The sequence below is a fragment of the Oculina patagonica genome, chromosome 5 (genome assembly GCF_052425735.1).
Source record: "Oculina patagonica isolate OP01 chromosome 5, crgOcupat, whole genome shotgun sequence".
Lineage (NCBI taxonomy): Eukaryota > Metazoa > Cnidaria > Anthozoa > Scleractinia > Oculinidae > Oculina > Oculina patagonica.
In genome coordinates this window covers 10,778,195-10,799,317 of record NC_135762.1, presented here as the reverse complement: position 1 = coordinate 10,799,317, position 21,123 = coordinate 10,778,195, and the positions used below count along the sequence as shown (strand labels likewise).

Genomic DNA, 21,123 nt, shown 5'->3' with positions numbered 1-21,123 from the left:
TTTGTCACACTGACGGTTTGATTTCCATTTTTTGTGCTTTCCTTTTTGCCGTACGACAGTTTCAAATGCGTTTTTTCAGGGTTAAATTTTACAAAAAAGATGGCAAAACTAGGAATTATTTATGCAACAGACGCACTTCTACAAAATGTGACTAAGATCGTTAGCCTCCGTTTACTCATCTTTGATATTTTTAACTTTAAACCCTGTAAACCATGCTAAATTACGTGCGCCAATTTTTCAAAATCAGAGTAGTTTTCCACACGCTTTTTCTCTGAAACGAAGTCGGTAACCCCAACTTTTTTTTGCATTTCTGACACAAGTAACTCCTTATCTGACCGCACCAAAAAAATGAAAGAAATCTATCGAGTAAAAAATTTTGGCGCGAACGTCCTTAACGATACCGTCGAGCTTTTGACAACGCTTACCTCTTTGATAAGCGCTGTCGCCAGTTGTTTTGCGAGCAACTACCCATTAGAATCTCCGGTAAGCAGACTCCTTTGACCAGAAAAATGTATTCACTTACACGAGAAGTGTCCGCTTTTGGGAGATGAAAAATGCAACCTCGTCCCCAGGGACATCTCTGCTTTCAAGGCGCTATCTTGAAAGCAGAGATGGCGCTGGGTACGAGGTTGGTGAAAAGTACAGTCTTTGTATGTTGCTTGGACCATGACCAAGTAATCGCTTACAAGGGGTGCGTGCCCATTATTTTACGAAAGAGGTCAGTTAGCAGAAGTTTGTGACCGATAGCGGCAATTCTTGAGTACTCTCGTCACCTAGGAAATGACGGGAGTGTCCAAGAAGCGAAGAAAAGAGATCGCCTGTGGCTATTAGGAAAAGCGCAGGTTGATTGTCAGCTGTTAACGCATTGGTAGTTGATTGAGGCTGTTCTTTCAAGTCTTGCCGCTCTGTTCTCGCTGTTCTCATGAAGCTTCCGATCTTCTCTCCGCAAAACATAATCTAGAGCTCGTACCCAGAACTTCTCACTTTTGTGAAAAAAGACCTGAGTACAAAATTACGCACGCAAACCACGCAGGAGTGAAGAGAGATGTTGATTGACGTGCGTCTAATTTCCCGCGAAATTCTGTCCTATTCAAGTTGACGCCACCGGTCAGAGTTCTTTGTGTTTCATTGGCTGGCGGCATCGGCTTGTCGAAAGTGTAAAATATTTACAAAGGTTGGCGAACGAAAAACTCCGATTATTTCTTACCCAAACTGATCTAAAGGTTTTACGGCACGAATATTAGGCGCATTTCCGTAAAAGTGTATTTGGCCAAAACATAAAAATGTCTCTCATATTTTCAAGCTTATATAGGTTGTTCGATATGGCGTATAATGAGCATAGCGATAATTTGTTTAATAATTTATAAAATTTAGACATGCGCTGGGGCTATAAACAGTAATAATTTGTTTTATTTCGTGAGATGTCAAAACAGGAAAGAGCAATAGCTGCAATAGCAAAACAAAACGGAAAATGGAATGCTCTTCGAAATCCATAATTGAAAATTAATTGCAAAAAGAACATTTTATTCTAATTAAAACAAACCGTAGCTTTTATGTGACGCCTGTCAGATCGCAAAACAAGAATATTTTAATCTGTTACCAAAGTATAATCGAGTAGTATTTAAATTTTCATTCTCGAAGGTACTGCGACGGGTATCACTGCTAATTTAAAATTTAACGACGTCATGAATATTCTATTTTACCCAGCAGCGATGAAAATTTCTTCTCCCAAAAAGCCGTCCCGTGCGCACCAAAGACGCACATTAAATAACTTTCAAAATCGAATTTTAATTCAATTTCTTAACGTAAATTTCCGTTCACAAATTGAAGCTTAAACGCGCTTTTAAGATAAGAATAAGAAATGTACATAAACATGAGCCGTCTTAACTAATTTATACCAAAACAAAGGAGTTAAGCTTTGCCAAAAAATTGCGACACGTGTACTCGGGCCTCCAATGAGGAGCCTTTGCTATCCAACCATCATTTAATTTGCCATCTCTTCAATAACACAGCTATTTAAATTTCTGTCTGCAACAAGCTTTATGTCGTATTTGTCGCTCGGACAACAGACACACTCGAATTTAAACGTAGGAATACACGAAATTCTCGTTCCGCATCTTCATAAAGCCACGAGCGGCTTAAAGAGCCTTAATTTTTATTCCGTTTTTCTGTTGTTTTTATTTTACTTATTGTATTTTCAATGGGAGTCGATGACGCTTTCCTCGAAGCGGGGAAGAAGCCTGGCATGGAAATATGGAGAATTGAGGTTAGTCATAATAATTGCTGTTAATGTTCAGCAAATAATATTTTTCTTTGCGGTTTTTATTGATGCGGCTTATGGACTTGCTCAGGGCTCAAGATATGAAGAGGAATATGTCCCATGGACAACTCACACACAATTTTACTTTTCCTACAAAACTCTATTGCTTTCCATGGTCGATACAGCTCATAAAAATAAATCATTTGAAAATAGCTTGCCAGACAAAACGTTCCTGTCAGTAAAATCGTTTTCGGCGCCAGAGATTATCTCATTTTACCAACTATGGTATACCGACCTTAATTTATAAAACCGCTTATATTGAACCTCAGTTATTGCAAACAAGAGTCGTGCCTAAAACTGGCGCTCACTTAGGATGGTGTCAGTTTTTCTATTTTTTAAATAATATTTAATAATTACAGTCTGGTCTAACTTTTACAAGCAGTAATAATAGTTATAATTCCGTCGTTCAATATGGTGCAAAAAAATCGAGGTACAGAGAATTGAAAGACTACAGTTTTTCCTTTAGCTATAGTCATCGCATTTCCATATTGTAATTATTGCAAAGGTTATCTCCTGGTAAATTTAACAATAAAACGTCGATTATATTAAAGCTTGACAATAATACATAAAATATTTCACTCTTTTGTGTGTCGGATGCGGGAAGCGCGGGTTAAGTTAACGTTATCACGCACGAAATGATATTCGCTACGTGATACATGCATCGAATCTGGAACCTTCCTTTTATAACGCGAAGCAGGAACTATAAGCCGAAGAGTAAAATTTTTTACAAGAACAAATTTGCCAATGAGGTGTTTGTCTTTTTATTTAGAGCGTTGCCGTCAAGTGCAATGTGTTGAAAATTGTTAAGTTAGCATTCATTTGCTGTGTTCAACAGGTGCTAAGCATACGGAAAAAAGCTTCATGTTCAGACCGTTTGTTTATACTTAAAAATGCAACACTTCCAGCCGAGCTTTCATTGTCTTGTGCATATAAAATATTTATTACTATCATTAAAAAACGAACCGTTTTAGGCTGTCATCACCAAAAACGTAAAAAACCCTAGGATTATTTTTAAAGAATGACGAAATTTATTCTCTAAACCAAACAAATAAACTTTTACACTGCATGCGTATTTTTTCGTATTTCAAAACTGACAACAACATTGTACGTGGGAATTGTAACTTCGAGGGCGAGAAATAAAATAATTTCGTGTTTACGTCGTGAGACATATCTCTGGCAAAAAAGTAGAATTAATGGCCCACATTGAAGTTTTACCCGTGAAACGGGACACAAGTACTAGAATTCGCTGAGGAACTCGATTGAACTGTGTAGCATGCCCGACTGACTCAAAATGTGAAACGTTGCTCACGCGTTTAATCGAACGTTTCCCGTGTAAAACTGAATGATGTAACAAGGCATGTCCCTTTAATTTATCTCCAAACTTTTCAGCAAAGAAGGCAGTTAAGCGAAGCAGTTCATACAACCTCATGATATTAACCACGAAACAGATACGAGGCATCTATCAGTTGCCATTTTTGCATTGGGCTCTCACAGCGCAAAATGCGAGGTGCACGCGTGGATTATCGCTCGAATGCGACATACACGCGTGGATTCTCGCTCACCTCGCTTTGGCGAGGCGAGCGAGGCTACTCCTGAAATTCACTTGCCTTGTAGGTTCCATTTATTCTTGTGAATTGACAGAAATATTTGATAATTTAAAAGTTGTTTCTGTTGCTTCTCATAATTAATGCGCGGCTTGAATTGTTTCTATCAAAGATATGTTCATTTAACACCGGGTATATTAAATTTTAATGGAAATGACGTGTGTTTTATAAGAGAGGAGCTCAGAAAAAATTCTGAGTTCACAGATGAGACTTGAACCCACGACCTTCCGTTCACTAGTCGAACGCTCTAATTACCGATTTTAAAATGTATACCGGTATTTCTGGAAAAGCTTGTGACTTTGTTGAAGCGTAAAAGATCCTGTTCACATAATCTCTTACCATTTTTTCCCCAAGTTCCTCGATTTTAAACTGAGTAGACGCGAGTTTCAAGATACCAAAGCCTGTCGTCGCCTCAAGCAGGACTTGTTGCTTTTTGAAATTAAGTAAAAAGTCCTATGAATCAGCCCTGGCGACCCTCAAGTCTGTTTTTTCTCCGCTTGATTTCGGCCACATTCGCTCGACTGTGAAAGCTAAGTCTATGTTAACGCTTGAACGGAAATTTAACAATTTGAAACGCAGATATGGAATACTGCAGATATCAAATTTGAGCTTCGATAGTGTAATCTTCAACTACTCGCATCGAGCCTTGACGGAGGCAAGGGGTCTGCGTTTTTGTCTACCACCTAAAACTGTAGACACTCTAGGCGAGAAATGCTCGTTTGAAATGCTATACCGTGACCTTCTTGGATTGGGTCATCCTTTAACAAATTAGCTTTAAATATTATAAGAAAAAGAACCGTCGTATTACAGTATTAAAAGAGGTAGCAATTATTCGATATCTTTTTTGCAGGCTTTTTTGTCTTTAAAATCGGGAACGGACGATTACCCAGAAGTCACGCATAACGTGACCACAGCAATAAATCCTTCTACTGATTCTTCTACTTCGTTCCCAGACCAACTCTCTCTTTTTTCCTCCCTTGCTGTACTTTTGAAACCCAATAAGAACAACAATACGAAGGAAAGGAAGCCGTGGATCGAGAGAGTTAAATATGGCAGCTTTCTCCTTAGATATTCTCTTCAGATACGCGGCACTGGTTGTCATGATTGCCTTCTCGCTAGTGCAAGCGATCGGTGTACTTCCAAGAATTATTACGGTGTGAATCGAGTCTGCTGCAGCACTAGATGTGTTTACGGCTCAAGTTGTGTCGGTCAGTCCTGTACGTATTTTCGTGACTGTTCTAGCGGGCAGAGTTGTTGCAGCCGTTCATGTACTGGGGGGACGGGGGGTCGGAGCAATTGGAAAAGCGGCAGCTTGAGAGAGCCCACCAAAAGCGATGCTATGATCACAAACCGTCTAGGGGGCCGGGGCATGCTTCTCCGAGACATTTTTATATTTGGGCCTTCTGAATTCGCTAGAAATACATCTAAACTGCTCATGTCAAGAAATATCAACTACTACACGTAATTGCGGCAAGCACAAGAACAAGGATCAAATTTGTCCTTTTTGCGTGATTGCGCTTATGCTTGCGCTTGTGCTTGCGTCGCTAGTGAAAACCAGGCTTTAATCTTCTGTAGCTAATATTATACGAAGAAAAAAGTCGTTTTGACTTCTTGGAATTTTGTTTATCATTTGCTATAGAAACTGAAAGTTGTTGCTCAAGATGTTAAAACTTATGGTACGTTCTACTCAGGAGATTCGTATATTTGTTTATCGGTGAGTTATGCTTACAAGACTTCAGTGTAATTGTTTATCAATCTGTTTTTATGGTTTATTTTCAGCTTTTCTTGTTTATTTGTTTGTTTATTTTTATTTTATTTTTGTTTCCGTTCAAACTTTATTTTATTTTAGACCAGAAAAGTTGAATCTCATTTAGAGTGGGATATACATTTCTGGCTTGGCTCTACCACCTCTCAGGTACTTTTATTTTCATTTTTTATTGTCGTTGTCGTTGTTCTTTTTAATAACCATACCAAAACTAAAAATTTCTCATTTGTTTTTTTTTTTTTTTTTTTCAATCTTATAATTGATTTTATTTGTACTGAGCTGTCTATTCAAATCCGTACCCAGTTTCTGTTTGTGTAATTTTCTTTTAAAGAGTAGATGCTTCAGTGTAATGCGTATTGATGTGTCACAGATGCATTGCTGTGATTATCTATCGTGCTTGAATCCTAAGTTTGCATAGCCCGGCCATGTAACAGATGTTTATTAATATTTCTTAACTGCAGGACGAACAGGGTGTGGCTGCTTATAAGACAGTAGAGTTGGATGATAGTCTTGGCGGTGGACCAGTACAGTACAGAGAGGTACGGGAATAATTATTAAAAGCCCGGAAAGCTTTCAGTATTATATCCAATCAACTCTTTATAAACGTCGTGGAGCCGCTCTGTCTGCCTTAGGGACGTGTCCACAGTAGGAAGTTATCTACCTTAGAAAGGTATCCACCTTAGAGAAGTGTATACGTACATTAGAAAGGCTTTTAGTGATTCAGTAGATCGATGACTGTAGTACTAGAGAGAAGATCTACTTTACGAGTGTCTGCTTAAACCGGTTCAATCTTAGCAATTAAGTTTGCGCTCGGGAGAAATTGGCCTACATTGCAGAGCTTATCAGGGTCTTCTGTAGCATGAAGCGACAAACAGTATTACTGCACTCCTTGAATGCGTCCAGCGCTTGTCCCCCCCCCCCCCCCTCTCCCAGCTTTTTGACAGGTCGTTCTACCAGCTCATTGACACCATTTCATACTCAGAGGTGGAAAGACACTGTGAGAGTAAAAGGTCTCTCAAGAACACAACGTAACACTAACCAGACCTCGGACCTACATCGCTCGCTCAAAAGTCCAAAGTGCTAACTATTAGGCCAGCACGTTCCACGCATAGGGTAAATCTTTCTACTAACCAAGCCCTTGGAGGGGGGATGAGTGGTAGGCACTGTTTCTCATATAAAGCTAGAAATGGAAATTCTCTGCCAAAATCATGAGTATGACAATTGTCTTCTGGTCTTCATTTTCTTCGTAAGGTTCAGGATCACGAATCAAGGAAATTTTTGAACTATTTTCCGAAAGGAATAAGGTAAGTAAAAAAAACTCTTACTTTTACGAAGTTTATATTGGAATAAGCATCAACTCATATCACTTAACTGACGTATCTGCAGAATGAAGTAAATAGGAGAGTCGGTCCTCTCAGTAGATGGCGAACACTAGTCCTGGGTCGTCCTGCACACGTAGGTAAAAAAAAGTGTTTATAATGAAGGAATGCCTCCTCAGGTCAGGGAAGATAAATCCTAAGATCTTCTAAGAACTTCCAATTCCGGAAACGAATCGGATCTTCCAGAAGATATTCGTAGCTTCTACCGAAAAGACTGGAGAAATTGTGATGACTGATGCAATATTAAATACATTTTATTACTTGTTTGGTAGATACCTGGAAGGTGGTGTAGATTCTGGATTCAGAAAAGTACAGCGAGGTGTTTATGAGAAGCGGCTTTTTCATGTCAAGGGAAAGAGAAACGTGCGCGTATCACAGGTCAGTGTACAACAGTTTTTTTTTTAACATTTCATATTGTTAACATTTTCATATCCGTTTCCATCCTCGCAATCGTAATTAGTCACGGCCTTACTTACAAATTCTTTCCCCTTTGAGCGTGTAAGACGTGTAAGTGTCTATGAAGGGTTACACCTCTGGCAGTTTTCAATGTTGTAGCTGATTCTGTCTCACAGGTCGAGCTCCACTACACGTCACTAAACAAAGGCGATGTGTTTATTCTTGACGAAGGAATGACCATTCACTGCTGGAACGGGTCTCAGTGCAGCAGAACAGAGCGAATGAAGGTAATAATCAATTTTCACTTTTGTACATAACTCCAAGTTTGATCTACGAATGGCATTCATCACATGTATTATCTTGAATCTGACAGAACGAACAGAAGTGAGAGAGAACTAACGTTGTATAGTTAAACGTTTGCTACTGGTCTTTTGTTTCAGGGAATTGAAGTTGCAAGACGAATAAGAGACGAAGAGAGGGGAGGAAAAGCAAAACTTGTTATCATAGGTGAAATAAATATATTATCCTATTGATCGTAACCCGCTTCATTTCGAGTAAACATCAGAGTTACCATTCGCACTGGAAAAAAATGTATGTTGGACAGAGAATTAATGAATTTGTAAGAGGTAGCATGTTGCAGTAGGTACGGAAGAAACGTCGTCCCTTCCTAAAATCAGCAAAAAAAACATAAAGCGTTTTTATGTACACTTTGCAGCTCAGTTTTTTTAAACTCTAACAGTTAATCCGTGCTCTTAGATGAGAACAAAGATCACCGAGACGAAAACAACTTTTTTGAAGCTCTTGGATCACGTGGTGACGTCAAGGACGCTTCAGAGGGAGGTGATGACGTCGCATTTGAGAAACACAGTCAAACAAGCGTCACGCTATACAGGTACAGTATGTGATCAACACGCTTAGCATTACACCTACTGCACGTTCTTGCCTGCGCGCCCAAGCGGTTTTTTTAAACGCGATTTGTGCCCTTTTCGCGTAGATAAAATGCATCCTGTGCGTTTTTGTTGGGCGCTAAGAGTGTTGCAAACGGCCGGGTGTTTCGAGACTGCGGTGCCTTCATCAGTTGGAATTCAAATGAGCCACTGGCGGGCCGCGACTTTGGTTAAACACGTTCAGGATTTACAAAAGTTCAAAGGAATTCACAATAAAATTTTCATAAATGCAATACACTATATTGATGTTGCTAAAAGGTGTAAATGTGGTACAGACCAGTGTTGCGTGGATTTCGTGATGAAGTTCATTCACGGCTACTGTGAAGATGGCAAAAAACTTGTCAGGTCACAACATGGAAGAAAATCAAATCGCTGACTATTCGTAATATAAAGCATTTTGGTGTGGTCAAGGGAGAGACAGCAAGAATATAAAACTGGTTTCTTTGCAGGGTATCCGACGAAAGCGGAACGCTGGAAATGACACCCGTGAATGAAGTTCCTCTGAAAAAAGAGCATCTGGATTCATATGTAAGTTAAATGTGTAGCTTTACTGAATAAGTGCCATAACGCATCTTATTCTTATTATTATTCATATTTAGTCCTATTTCTTTTTTACACCTTTTGTTTGTTTTAAATTTATTTAGTTCGCTTCCGAAACTAATCTTGTTCGATTTTAAAACTAATTCCCATTTTGGTCGAGACAGCAGCAAAAATGTAGAAATTTTCAAAAGTAATACGACTTTTTTAATTTTCACAAACATGTTTCGACGGTACATCCGTCATCGTCAGTGTGACGGTTATGAAAGTTTACAGTGATTTAAAACGTGCCTGTTACAAATCATACGTTACATTGCGTTGAAAAGCAATACGCTAGATAAATTTTGAAGTTAACGGAATTAAAAAGAAGCGCGCGCGCGTGCAGCTATAGGGAAAGCGTCAAATTGATGTGTTTGACCTGTTGATTAAGGTCCGGCTTTTCCCACTTGATGTACATAGACTCCTTAAGCTTAACCTGGTACTTGGTAGGTGCAGAGTCTAAGATCTTGAAGCAGTCTAAGTTACAAGAGGTACGGCATGACTCTGAAGCCTGCAAATGCTTATAAACGTGAGAGGTTCTGTCCGATGACAAGTGCTCGTGCACGCGCGTGGAGAAATGTCGGCTTGTTTCGCCAACGTAACAAGCATTACAGCTTGCACAAGAAAATTTGTACACGATGCGCGTACGGAGCCTGTCAGGGAGAGGATCTTTCACGTTAAACAAGTTCTTAATTTTAAAAGTAGAATAAACAAATTTGTTCCCTTCAACAGGTGTCGAGCAACAGGAGTTGCCCAAGCACTATTTCAAGATCCCCTACATCGGGCATTTTTCGGGTGTTGCACATCCAACAAAGGGTGCGCAAGCTAATCGATCGATTCTGTTAACCCATAGACATCAAATTTGTTTATTCTACTTTTAAAATTAAGAACTTGTTTAACGTGAAAGATCCTCTCCCTGACAGGCTCCGTACGCGCATCGTGTACAAATTTTCTTGTGCAAGCTGTAATGCTTGTTACGTTGGCGAAACAAGCCGACATTTCTCCACGCGCGTGCACGAGCACTTGTCATCGGACAGAACCTCTCACGTTTATAAGCATTTGCAGGCTTCAGAGTCATGCCGTACCTCTTGTAACTTAGACTGCTTCAAGATCTTAGACTCTGCACCTACCAAGTACCAGGTTAAGCTTAAGGAGTCTATGTACATCAAGTGGGAAAAGCCGGACCTTAATCAACAGGTCAAACACATCAATTTGACGCTTTCCCTATAGCTGCACGCGCGCGCGCTTCTTTTTAATTCCGTTAACTTCAAAATTTATCTAGCGTATTGCTTTTCAACGCAATGTAACGTATGATTTGTAACAGGCACGTTTTAAATCACTGTAAACTTTCATAACCGTCACACTGACGATGACGGATGTACCGTCGAAACATGTTTGTGAAAATTAAAAAAGTCGTATTACTTTTGAAAATTCCCATTTTATAATCTATTTGGCTTTGTAAGGTACGCGAGTCTTGTCCTAAACCAGTACAGCGAGATTTATTGTGGCTTTGAAAGTATTGCCTTGTTATTTTTATCGACTAGTGCTTTCATTTTATTACGTTCTCGCTGTCATTTATTCTATTTCTAAGAGTCAATGCTAACGCTTTTTTTTATTTTCAAGTAAAGGATAGACAGTTAGAACTGTAAAAGAAAGAAAGCATTCATGTAAACAATTAGTTTTCTTCCAGGATTGCTTTATTCTGGACTGCGGAAGCAGTGGAATATTTGTTTGGATTGGGAAGAAATGTACAGATGCCGAGAAGAAGGCAGGAATGAAGAATGGAATGGTAAGCTATGACACCGCTTTACTTTTTAACCCACAGACTTCCAGACTGGCATAAAGACCCGATTCCAGTGCCGCTTATATAAACTACTCACAACTGATTTTATTTGCACGTGATCAAGTTCGGACGAGTGCTATTCCTAAATTATCGTAATCATTCGATTTGACATCCAGGGTGCTTTTTTATTATTTTGATAGCTCAAAGGAGGGCGCTTATTGGAAATAAGGCAGTTACATGGGGTCCGGGCTGGTCCCTGCACCAGATCTACCGGGGTGTTCCATGTTTTGTATACGACCTGTATAGACCAAAACCTTAACCTCGTGTTATATGATTCCCAATTGGGCTAAATAAATCGACACTTAAATAAAAGTTTTATTTTATTATCTTTTTTCGCTATGGATAAAAATTTGACCCTTGAGAACCAAACAAAACTAAACTAAACTTGGTACTGTGATTGCTAACAAAGGTATAGTTCTATGTAAAGCACAAATTGCAAATGGTAACAACAACAACAACAAGAGGGCAACTTGGTGCAAGTCTACAACAACAACAAAACACCCCAAAATTCGGTGGGGTTTGCTTGAAGGAGACGCTTGTGGAATAAGGGTGTTCAATCTACCTCGTTCAGTGTCGTCGCCATTTATAAATGCAAGACTAACTTCTGGTAACGGTAATCCTATTTTTTTCGTGATTGTATCTCTCTTCATTTTTACACTCTTTTTCGTTCCAAGGAATTTATCAGCCAGAAGGGTTATCCTAATTGGACACAAGTCACCCGTGTGGTGGAGGGAGGGGAGACACCGATCTTCAAGCAATTTTTCTCCGGGTGGAGGGACGAAGGAGAGCAAGTAGGAATGGGAAAGGTGTTTCGACAGGGAAACTTAGGTATATTTAGTTGGTTACTTGAATAAGACTTGAACTTTAATAGAGTTGTATATAACGCTAAGGTATATTTTTCTACTGATGTGCAAAAAACAACAAGGATGGCAATCAACAAAGAACTTGAAAAATTTAAACGAAATGTTTCTTGTTCACTAATTACCAACCGGACACCATACTTAATAAATGATTGAACTTAATATTTACAGGAAAACAACAAAATTTAAATGGATTATTTAAAACAACAGTTTACTTCAAATTTGTTGTTTTTATTAATTAACAATAATTTAAAATCACAAAGTCATCTATTGAATGAGTTAAACCTTTTCTTGTACAAAGCCAAACAAAGCAATGAAAAGTTTGATGCCAGTCAGCTGCATGATCGAGAAAGACCGAAACACAAAACAGAGCTCCTCCCAGACGATGGAACAGGAGATGTCGAGGTACAAAACAATTATCTGTTTTATACCATTACCGAGATTCTGCACGCGTTATGATTGGTTAATGCCTATGACCTAGTATCATTGGACAGATGCATAGGTGAAGTCATCATCGCCTTGAATATTGATTTTAATGCCTATTTCTACATTGCTGTTTTCTTTTTATTTGTTTTATTTATTCATACTTATCATATTTTTATTTATTTATTTGTTTGTACCCTTTTATATGTAGATTTTTATAAATCATTTCCGTATAGAGTGATTCTTTTTTTTTTTTTTTAACTTGAGGGCCACTGGAGTATTTTTAATGTTTATTCACTCGTTCCCAGATCTGGCGCGTTGAAGACCATGACCTCTATCCCTTGGAACCAAACTTACATGGAGTGTTCTTTAGCGGCGACTCTTACGTCATCAAATATAGCTTCATGGCTAATTGGAGGAGACAAATAATAATCTATTTTTGGCAGGTAATAAAAATAATTTAATGTAAAGAAATGTATCAATTAAGTAATAGTTTGCATCTCGACTCCCACCATTGTGAACCGGGTTAATTCTTTGGACTCTTTGTGCTTGTTGTACATGTACTAAGTCCTTGTTATACGTGAGGTGGAGTTCGTTATTTCAGGGTTGTTTCATCCGAGTAGTTATACGCAACAACGGACATGAATTCAATATAAGAATTTCGGTATATACCTTCAGATAGTTGTCTTTGAGATGTATCGTACTGACACTTTTTCAACCAACCATAATTAACCCATCACAAAGGGAGGGGGCGATAGTGAACAAAAATGTTTTCAAAGACAAAGTGCTCGCTGACCACTTTTCGTTTCTCATTTTTGTTAGGGAGCAAAAAGCAGCATCGACGAAAGAGCAGCATCAGCGATGTTAGCTGACCAAATGGACAAACAGCTCGGAGGGATAGCAACGCAGGTTAAAAGGAATTGTGTACAGTTTTGTTAGTTTGGAAGCTTCTTCCTTGATATCAATTTGTCTACTTGTGTTTTCTAGCTACAATTCAACCATTGTGTTTTCTTAAATACAAACGCACGAGGGATATCCCTTCTAGAGTTTGTATTAGTTCGTTGGGACATACATTCAGCACTTGCTGGGAGATGATATCCAAGAGCATATTGTTGGTGGAATGGACGCTTGTGTTCGCTCAGCTCGGTTGCTGTATCAAATACGGGATGAAGAAAGGAAGGAGAGAGGGAGACAGGGAGGGTGGGATGGAGGAAGGGGGGGAGGAAGGAAGGAAGAAAATGATTATCCTAACTGATCGAAATTGTAAAAATTGTTTGTGCTTGCATTGCAGATACGAGTTGTGCAAAACAAAGAACCAGAACACTTCCTGAGAATGTTTCGAGGGCGTTTCATTATTCTGGAGGTAGGTGCTCATTTAGAGACTGCCCTGATCACGATTTTTTTTAAGGTCAATCATCAACACGTCAAGCTGCAAATAGTACCTTGAAGGATTTTGAAGTCGCTAGATAAGAGCACTGGGCACTATATTGTCGCGTGAACGAAAGCAGTGCGCCCTCATAAAAAGGTTGTAGCCATTACAGCGCTAGCTTTATGGCTGGCTTTTGTTATAATAACTAACAACGGCACGATGGTAGATTCTTTAGTATTTCCCCAGAAAAATACAGTTGCGTTGTTTCAATAGAACATCCGCAAGTCCGCCCATTATGCATAACTGTTCCACTGCGATTTGTTAAATGTATATGGCTTGTTCGATCCATTGATTAACATAGGGTGGCAAGGGAGCAGGATACCGCGCTGGGTCAGAAGAGGATACGTACGACAGTGAAGGCAAAAGAATGTTTCATGTCCGTGGTTCGTCAGACATGAATGCCAAAGCAATGCAGGTCTGTGTCTATTGGTCCTAATTACAAGGTATTCAGAACTTTGCCGCTCGAATTGCGACCAGTACGCACAAATATGATCACATCACACCAGTTTTAAAAGAGCTTAAATGGCTACCAGTTGCGACTCAGTTATATTTCAGGAGCGCTATCATGGCCTTCAGATGTCTAACATCCCGCGTGCCGGAGTATCTGTCTTCCCAGTTTAGTAAGCGAGGAGAAATAAGCAGACGTGCCACAAGAAGTTCACAAATGCTGAACATTCCTCTTTTCAAGTCTGCCAGTGGTCAGAGGACGTTTTACTACAGAATAGTCAGTATCTGGAACTCCATGGATAGCTCTCTAAAAACTCTCGAGAAAGTATCTGCTTTTAAGTTTATCTTAAACGTAAACTTATCAAAGATTTTATAGCTTCTTAATCATAGTTAATTAATTTTAAGTATGAATATCATCTTAGAGTTTTTAAGTAGTTTTAAATTATTATTGTATTTATTTCATTGTCTTTGAAAAGTCTCTAGGGGGAAAGTCAATAAAGTATGTATTGTATTGTACTTGCTTTAAGCTATTTGTTTGAGTTGGATCGGTGGATTGCTTTGTAAAGAAACTATTGCCTTACGTCGGGGTGCGAGTAATAGTATTTAGTGTATTTTAGCGAAAGCGGAAGTTCTGGCGAATTACGCTAACGCTCGAAACGGAAAACCAAGGGAGTTGGGAAATGAAAATGCGACTGTACATGTACAGTCAAGTGATTTAATTGGATCGACAATAGAAAAAAAAATTAAGGAACAGCAGTGTTTCCATGTGTTTTTTTTTTTTGGAAAATTGTAGGTGCCCCGAAGAGCCGCTTCGCTGAATTCAGGAGACATGTTTGTGCTGGAGACTCCTTATGTAGCCTATCTGTGGAGAGGAAGGGTTAGTACTCGGTTTAGCAGTTCCCTGACATTTTGTTCAACTTTTCATGATCACTTTTTACGGTTGCCATTGTAAATATTTCTTTCTGCTATAACAGGGCTAATGTCTGATAAATATCTTGTGCTCTGTTTACGCACCGGTGTATAGTCTAGTATGTGTGACGTCGATTATATTCGTTTTATTTTTCAACAGGGCGCCTGCGCAGCTGAAAGGAGGAATGCAAGACAGCTGATTGATTACCTGATGGTTGGCAGGTAAGGAAAAAAATTTCAATCAACTCTTACTTGGTAAGTCTGGTTTACACTTATGACATAAGGCATGCGCCTTAATATTTTAAAAATTTAAGGTGGCTCCTAATCTGTTCGTTCTTCAGTTACCCGCTAATAAACCTAAAGTTTAGGGTAATTTTGATTGGTTATATTGACGCTATGGTAACCTGTTAAGTCAAGAACACGATTATTAGTTTCTCCGTTAATCATGATCACTTGGCATTTGGTTGATACTAGTATTTTATCAACCGATATAAGATGGTAGTATCAATTCTTTAAAGCACAAGGGCTGTAAACTGCGGGGTGTTTTATAGAGCTGTTAGAGTAATTCGCGACTTCCATTGATCACTTGTTTAGGGAGGTCGAGCCAATTCGGGAAGGCAAAGAACCGAGGACATTTTGGGAAGCTATTGGTGGATACGAAGAATACTCCACAGGAAAAAGAATGGAGGTTAGCTTTGTCTTTCTTGGCTTAGCTTAACGACGCCCATAGATACAGTATTGGCTCCGTTTTGGACGTGAATTCTCTTGTATAAGCACAGGCTCGGTTATTCGCGCAATCCCGTTCATCTGACACCTTTTCTTTTTATATGGAACAGTGATCAGTTCCCGTCAGATACCGTCACGGTGAAAATTCTACTTGCGACTTTATTATTTATTTATTTATTTATTTATTTATTTATTTATTTATTTAAACAAATTCGAAACTGTTTCGTCTCTAACATTACTAAAATGAACAGCTTCCTTTTATTTGTTTCCTAGGAGGAAAAACCCAGCTATCCACCACGTTTGTTTCAGTGTTCCAACGCTTCAGGAGCGTTTAGAGTAGAGGAGATTTTTGAATTTTGTCAGGAGGTAAAATGTCTATCCGGTCTGTCATTCCATTTCCTCTCTTGATTATTCACTGAGGTTTTTTAATGATGAGCATTATTTCTCGTAGGACCTTATCGAGGACGATGTTATGTTCCTGGACACTTATGACGAGGTGAATATGTAGTTTTAAGGTACAAGTGTGGTTTTGAGGTGAAATTGTGCTGTTATAAATGAAGTGTCTCGCAGTGGATTATTGTCGTAGAAATTAAAGGAGAAGTTCATTTTAAAATGGCACTTTTTTCTTCTTCACGCCAACGACAAGGTAATTCCAAGATATGTTAGTCACCAAAATTTCAGCTTTCAAACAATATTCAAATTCTATGAAATCCTTGTCTGAAGTAGTCCGAAAATTGAGGATCGGCCGCCGCCATCTTGGAGTAAAATAGCAGCCTGGTGATGTATGTGTGAAGTCAAAGAGCTAAACCTGAAGTTTGGCAGAAAGTCTAAACATTGTGTCACTCCTTGACATACGTGTCACTCCTTGTTAATTTTTTATTGGCTTGTTTTTCGAAACACTTGTTTGTGCAGCATTATTTTGCACAAGCTTAACTCCAAAAGATAGTAAAATTTGAGCTCACTGATGTCACGCATACCGGCGGCAGGCTGCTATTAAAGTTATTTCAAGATGGCGGCGGCCGGTTTGCAATTTTTTTGACAAGGACTTCATAGGGTTTGATTATTCTTTGGAAGCTAAAATTTTAGTTAAAAGCATATCTTTGTATAACGTTAAGAAACAAAAGTGCCATTTTGGAATGAACTTCTCCCTTACGTTTTACCTTTTTTTCCTTCTACACTGAAAATCTTTCAGCCAAATGCCCTGGTTAATTATTCTCTTTTTTCTCATAACTTCTCTGGTTTGTTTTATGATAGTAGTGTAGTTATGCGGAGAAGGTTTTGTTTTACCTTGTCTACTATATTAAAGGACCATAGTCAGCCACGCCTTTGTTTTGTTTTCATATGAGGATTTTTTCGCGGAGCTTGTCTAAATTAAAGGAAAGAGATCACTGTGAAACTACTTAACAGACTTCAAGTGCAATAAGATTTCGTTTCGCCGTGCAGTTTTCAAAAATTTCGATGGCATCCATAATGGCGGAGGCTGACTACGATCCTTTAAGTTTAACTGATAAATTTTACTTCAAATAAGCGAAAGAATGATAGAATAACTAGTCAAGAATGTGCACCGATTATTTTAAAAAGCATTGGCAGTTTTAGACCTCAGTAAAGCAAACGCACGAGGATAGACGAAGATTTCTTTTCAACATGCGAAATTTCCGAATTAGATGGAAGAGAACTGGCCGAAGCTGACTAGGATCCTCTAAGCCGATCCATTGCTGAATGGATTTTATTTTCTTCTCAGGTATTTGTCTGGATAGGAGAAGGAGCCAACGAAGTCGAGAAAGCTGAAGCCGTCACCGTAGCCATGGTAAAATGAATTTTATAAAAAACGAAAAACGGAATGCTACGCTCGCTTTAATTGATCAAAATATAGCTCGTGACCATTGCACCAGTAAACCACGTCATTACAAAAAAAAGCGATAAGATAATCTGTCTATCGACCTAAAGAAGTAAGCAATAAACCTTAAGACGTCGGAAGAACATGTACAGTTGTTTGTACTGACATGCAACTTGTAAATCTCGCTTTCGGCTCGTTATTTCTAAATTCTTCTCGTGCTATTCCAGTTTCCCGCTTGTTTTATAGAAATGAATGTAAATGTAAAGTGGCTATCACTTGTTTGCTTGTCAACGCCAGAAGAACACTTGTAACCCCCGAGTAAACTAATCATTGCAATGGTAAATGGCCAATAATGTTTTTCTTTCCTGAAGGATTACGTGCGGTCAGATCCGTCTGGTCGAACCTTGGACGATACGATGATTATCCAAGTCAAACAGGGCTACGAACCACTGAATTTCACAGGACATTTTCAGGCTTGGGACAGAGACAAATGGAGCGTAAGCTTGCTCATTTACCTACTATTCTTTGGCCTAGTTATGTCGTAGCTTATTTTTTAGCAGTTATCATAAAAGCGCAAGGACTGCACAGGAAAAGAGTTAAAAAATAGACTGGGTGAAACTTCGTTCAATCATTAAGCTATAGGGGTTTGAAAGATCCCAAACGAATTAAACTGGTCTAACAGAAACATTACAGCGTTACTAAATGATGCCATCTAATTACACAATCCATCGCTATGGCAAACGAGAGCGGATTACAATACATGAAAACAGCCCTAGGAAAAGACCTATTTAGTATAGTTGCCTGTCTTTTTCGCAGGATGGAAAATGAGAGTGAGGGCAAGGTTCAGATACAATTTTAGACGTCAGTTTGTAGTATTCACTTAGTAGCTGTTTTATGCTAATGTTATTCCTCTGAGTTTAATTCAAAAGTAATAAATTTTAAGTCTAGGTCATTCATGACTCAATATATTAACTCCTCTTCTCTCCATTTTCAGAAAGGAAAAACATACGAAGAGATTAAAAAAGAAATGGGAGAAGACGGCATCAGAAAAGTCTCCGAAATACGAATAACTACACAGGTAAGCAAAGATTTTATTTTCTTGTCTTCTTTTCTTTTTTTCAAATAACCTTCAGTTTCGAACTCCTCACCAAGAACATAATACCTCTTATTTCTCTATGCTCAAAATATCAATTCCCTTTAGTGACGTGACTGCCATAGACCTCTCTAAGAATTACTTTGGAGAATTTGGTGGTCCATTAAGACGTCCTCTATCTTTACTTTTGATCATTCCCGAGTTCACGTGTCGCTTGAATCGAAATATTGTGCAGCAAATCGTATGTTTGCTAGTCCTTTGTATCCTGAGTTACCTTTTAGCTTTATAGTTTCGCTTGAACTTAATTTCGAGAAAATGGAAGAAGCAACTATCGCGAGACTTAAATTTTGCGATTTTGTAGAGAAATCAAACTTTAAAGTTAGCGAAAGTTTTCTAAATGCTGAAAAAAGCATTGACAAAGAGGTAGTCTCAGAAATGGCGCTACAGATTATGAAGCCATAAATTACAGTGAAATTAAACAGAACTACTATAACAACACAAAACTCAAAACAGCTAACGTGTCAGTTTGCTACAATACTACACAGGTCAGCATTTACGATATATTTTCTCTCTGTTGTGTGATTAATAAAAGGGTTTTACAAAGGTGTACTCAGACGTCGTTATGTTTCGTTGCAGACTGCGAAAGTAATAAATAACAATAACAATGGCGACTTCACTGAAACCGATGGCTCCACATACCCGTACGAAGTTTTGTCTCAACCATTTCACCTTCTACCAGGAGGAATCGATAAGACAAACAAAGAGGTATACCATCAATGCTTACAGGCACCGTGACTTGTACATTAACCAATCTAAAATGCCCATGATGTTTTAAAAACTTGGTGATTGGAAAGGCTTTTCAGAGACCTTTGGCACGTAATAATTAATGTTTTTTCAACATTTCTTTTTCATTTAAACGTATAAGTGTACATCGGTTACTACATCCACTTATATCCATAAGAATTGCGGTGTTGTTTAAAAAGAGATTCCCGTGGTGCCCCATACATAAGCAAATATGGTAAATCATCAAGCTTAATCATTTTGGTTGTTTAGTTTTAATGGTCCAATGGTCCGTACATTTGTCCGCATTCCCCGTCAAGGCAATGCAATAAGTTCTTCATATTTGACTGGGATATTTGACATTTTTGGATTACTTTATATTTGATCATTGTTTCGCCCAGTCGCGTGTTTCACCAAGGCTTCAAATAGTTTACTTTCGTTTATTGTTACGATGTTCAATTCTTGTACAAGTAAAATTCGAATTCTGTATGAAAATAAGTATCAGTTAGTAATAAATCCATCGAAAATTAACATTGAAGTAAGAGAGAAGCAATATTTACCCATTGGCGTCTCTGTTGGATTCGCGGCTAGGTGAAAGGTAGATCAAATCTTCTTAATTAGAGAAATTACAGGTTTGTTACCTCATAAGTGATGTGATCTCACAATAAGTTATTATTTGATTCTTGTCTTATCATTTCCGACGAAACAATCATGACAGAATTATGCGTGCTGGTAATTAAACTATTTCTAAATCTCACTAGCGATTAATTCTGCACAACGACGTAATCAGGCAAATTTCACCAAAAAGAGTGATATATTAATTGTACGTTTTGGGTTATTTTTCTATTTTTTCACAGCGTTACTTGTCAAACGAGGAGTTTTTCTTGGTATTTGACATGGAGAGGACTGAGTTCGAGTCTCTTCCAAGATGGAAGCAAGTTCAGCTTAAGAAGGAAAAGGGCTTGTTTTAGTTCGTCACATTCAAGCTGATGTACCTATAGCTAAAAGGAACATTTAAACTGGGTCACAGGAACGTCCCATGACAAAGCCAGGATGCTGAGCGTCTGGGCTTTGTCACGCTAGGGATAATAAGGCAAACAATAGGAGAAAGCTTAGTACCAGGAATTTGCGACGATTTTCCGACGAAATGATAAAATTTCACGAAGGGTCTAACAAATGCAAAAAACAATACATAAAGTAATTCATGCTGCTACTAATTCGCTTTTTAATACGTACTTTCACATGTAAACGCTGGCGTATTCATCCTCGGAGGCCCACTGCAGGGGCAGTTAGTCGGGGCGACGGGTAGCTCATCGGGACGACGGGATTTTCGGGTGAAAACTTAGTGTAGTCCTTAGACTCTCCACGTAAAATCATCCGATGCATGGGCTGAGCAGCCACGACGAGTCGATGAGTAAAAAAAACTTCGTCTAAGAAGACGGCAGAATCGCTCTGCTGGTCATCCTCGCTTATTGGCCAGAAAAACTGTTTTCCTGGCCAATCAGAAAGAAGGGATTTAAACGCTCCTGGAACTAGTTCGGTAAAAGAAAGTGCACAGGGGCTCTCCCGAGTTTGTTGTAAAATTTCGCCCGAAAATCGCGTCGTCCCGATGAGCTACCCGTCGCCCCGACTTACTGCCCCTGGGTTCTCCAAGGATGTGGCGTATTTTGTGTAACAAGTTTTTTGCTAGTATGTATGGCATTTTTATACACACTTTTGGCTGCAATTAGAGAACTCGGGAAGGGCTGAGCACTATTTTAGTTCTCTAGGAATTGTGGGATAGTTTGAG

General features: G+C 38.8%; 1 protein-coding gene across 1 annotated transcript; it reads left to right on the top strand.

The window, feature by feature from the left end:
* Positions 1-2,015: 2,015 nt before the first annotated feature.
* Positions 2,016-20,991, top strand: LOC144655458 (gelsolin, cytoplasmic-like). The gene is made up of 27 exons (XM_078515706.1): positions 2,016-2,266; positions 5,564-5,638; positions 5,774-5,839; positions 6,151-6,228; positions 6,941-6,993; positions 7,341-7,446; positions 7,641-7,751; positions 7,905-7,971; positions 8,221-8,356; positions 8,861-8,939; positions 10,678-10,776; positions 11,505-11,658; positions 11,992-12,095; positions 12,422-12,559; positions 12,936-13,022; positions 13,405-13,476; positions 13,844-13,957; positions 14,783-14,866; positions 15,059-15,120; positions 15,493-15,586; positions 15,898-15,990; positions 16,076-16,120; positions 17,366-17,431; positions 17,833-17,958; positions 18,456-18,539; positions 19,191-19,319; positions 20,192-20,991. Exons 1-27 carry the CDS (start codon positions 2,201-2,203, stop codon positions 20,303-20,305), a joined length of 2,502 nt encoding a protein of 833 aa, XP_078371832.1. The 5' UTR covers positions 2,016-2,200; the 3' UTR covers positions 20,306-20,991.
* Positions 20,992-21,123: the final 132 nt, after the last annotated feature.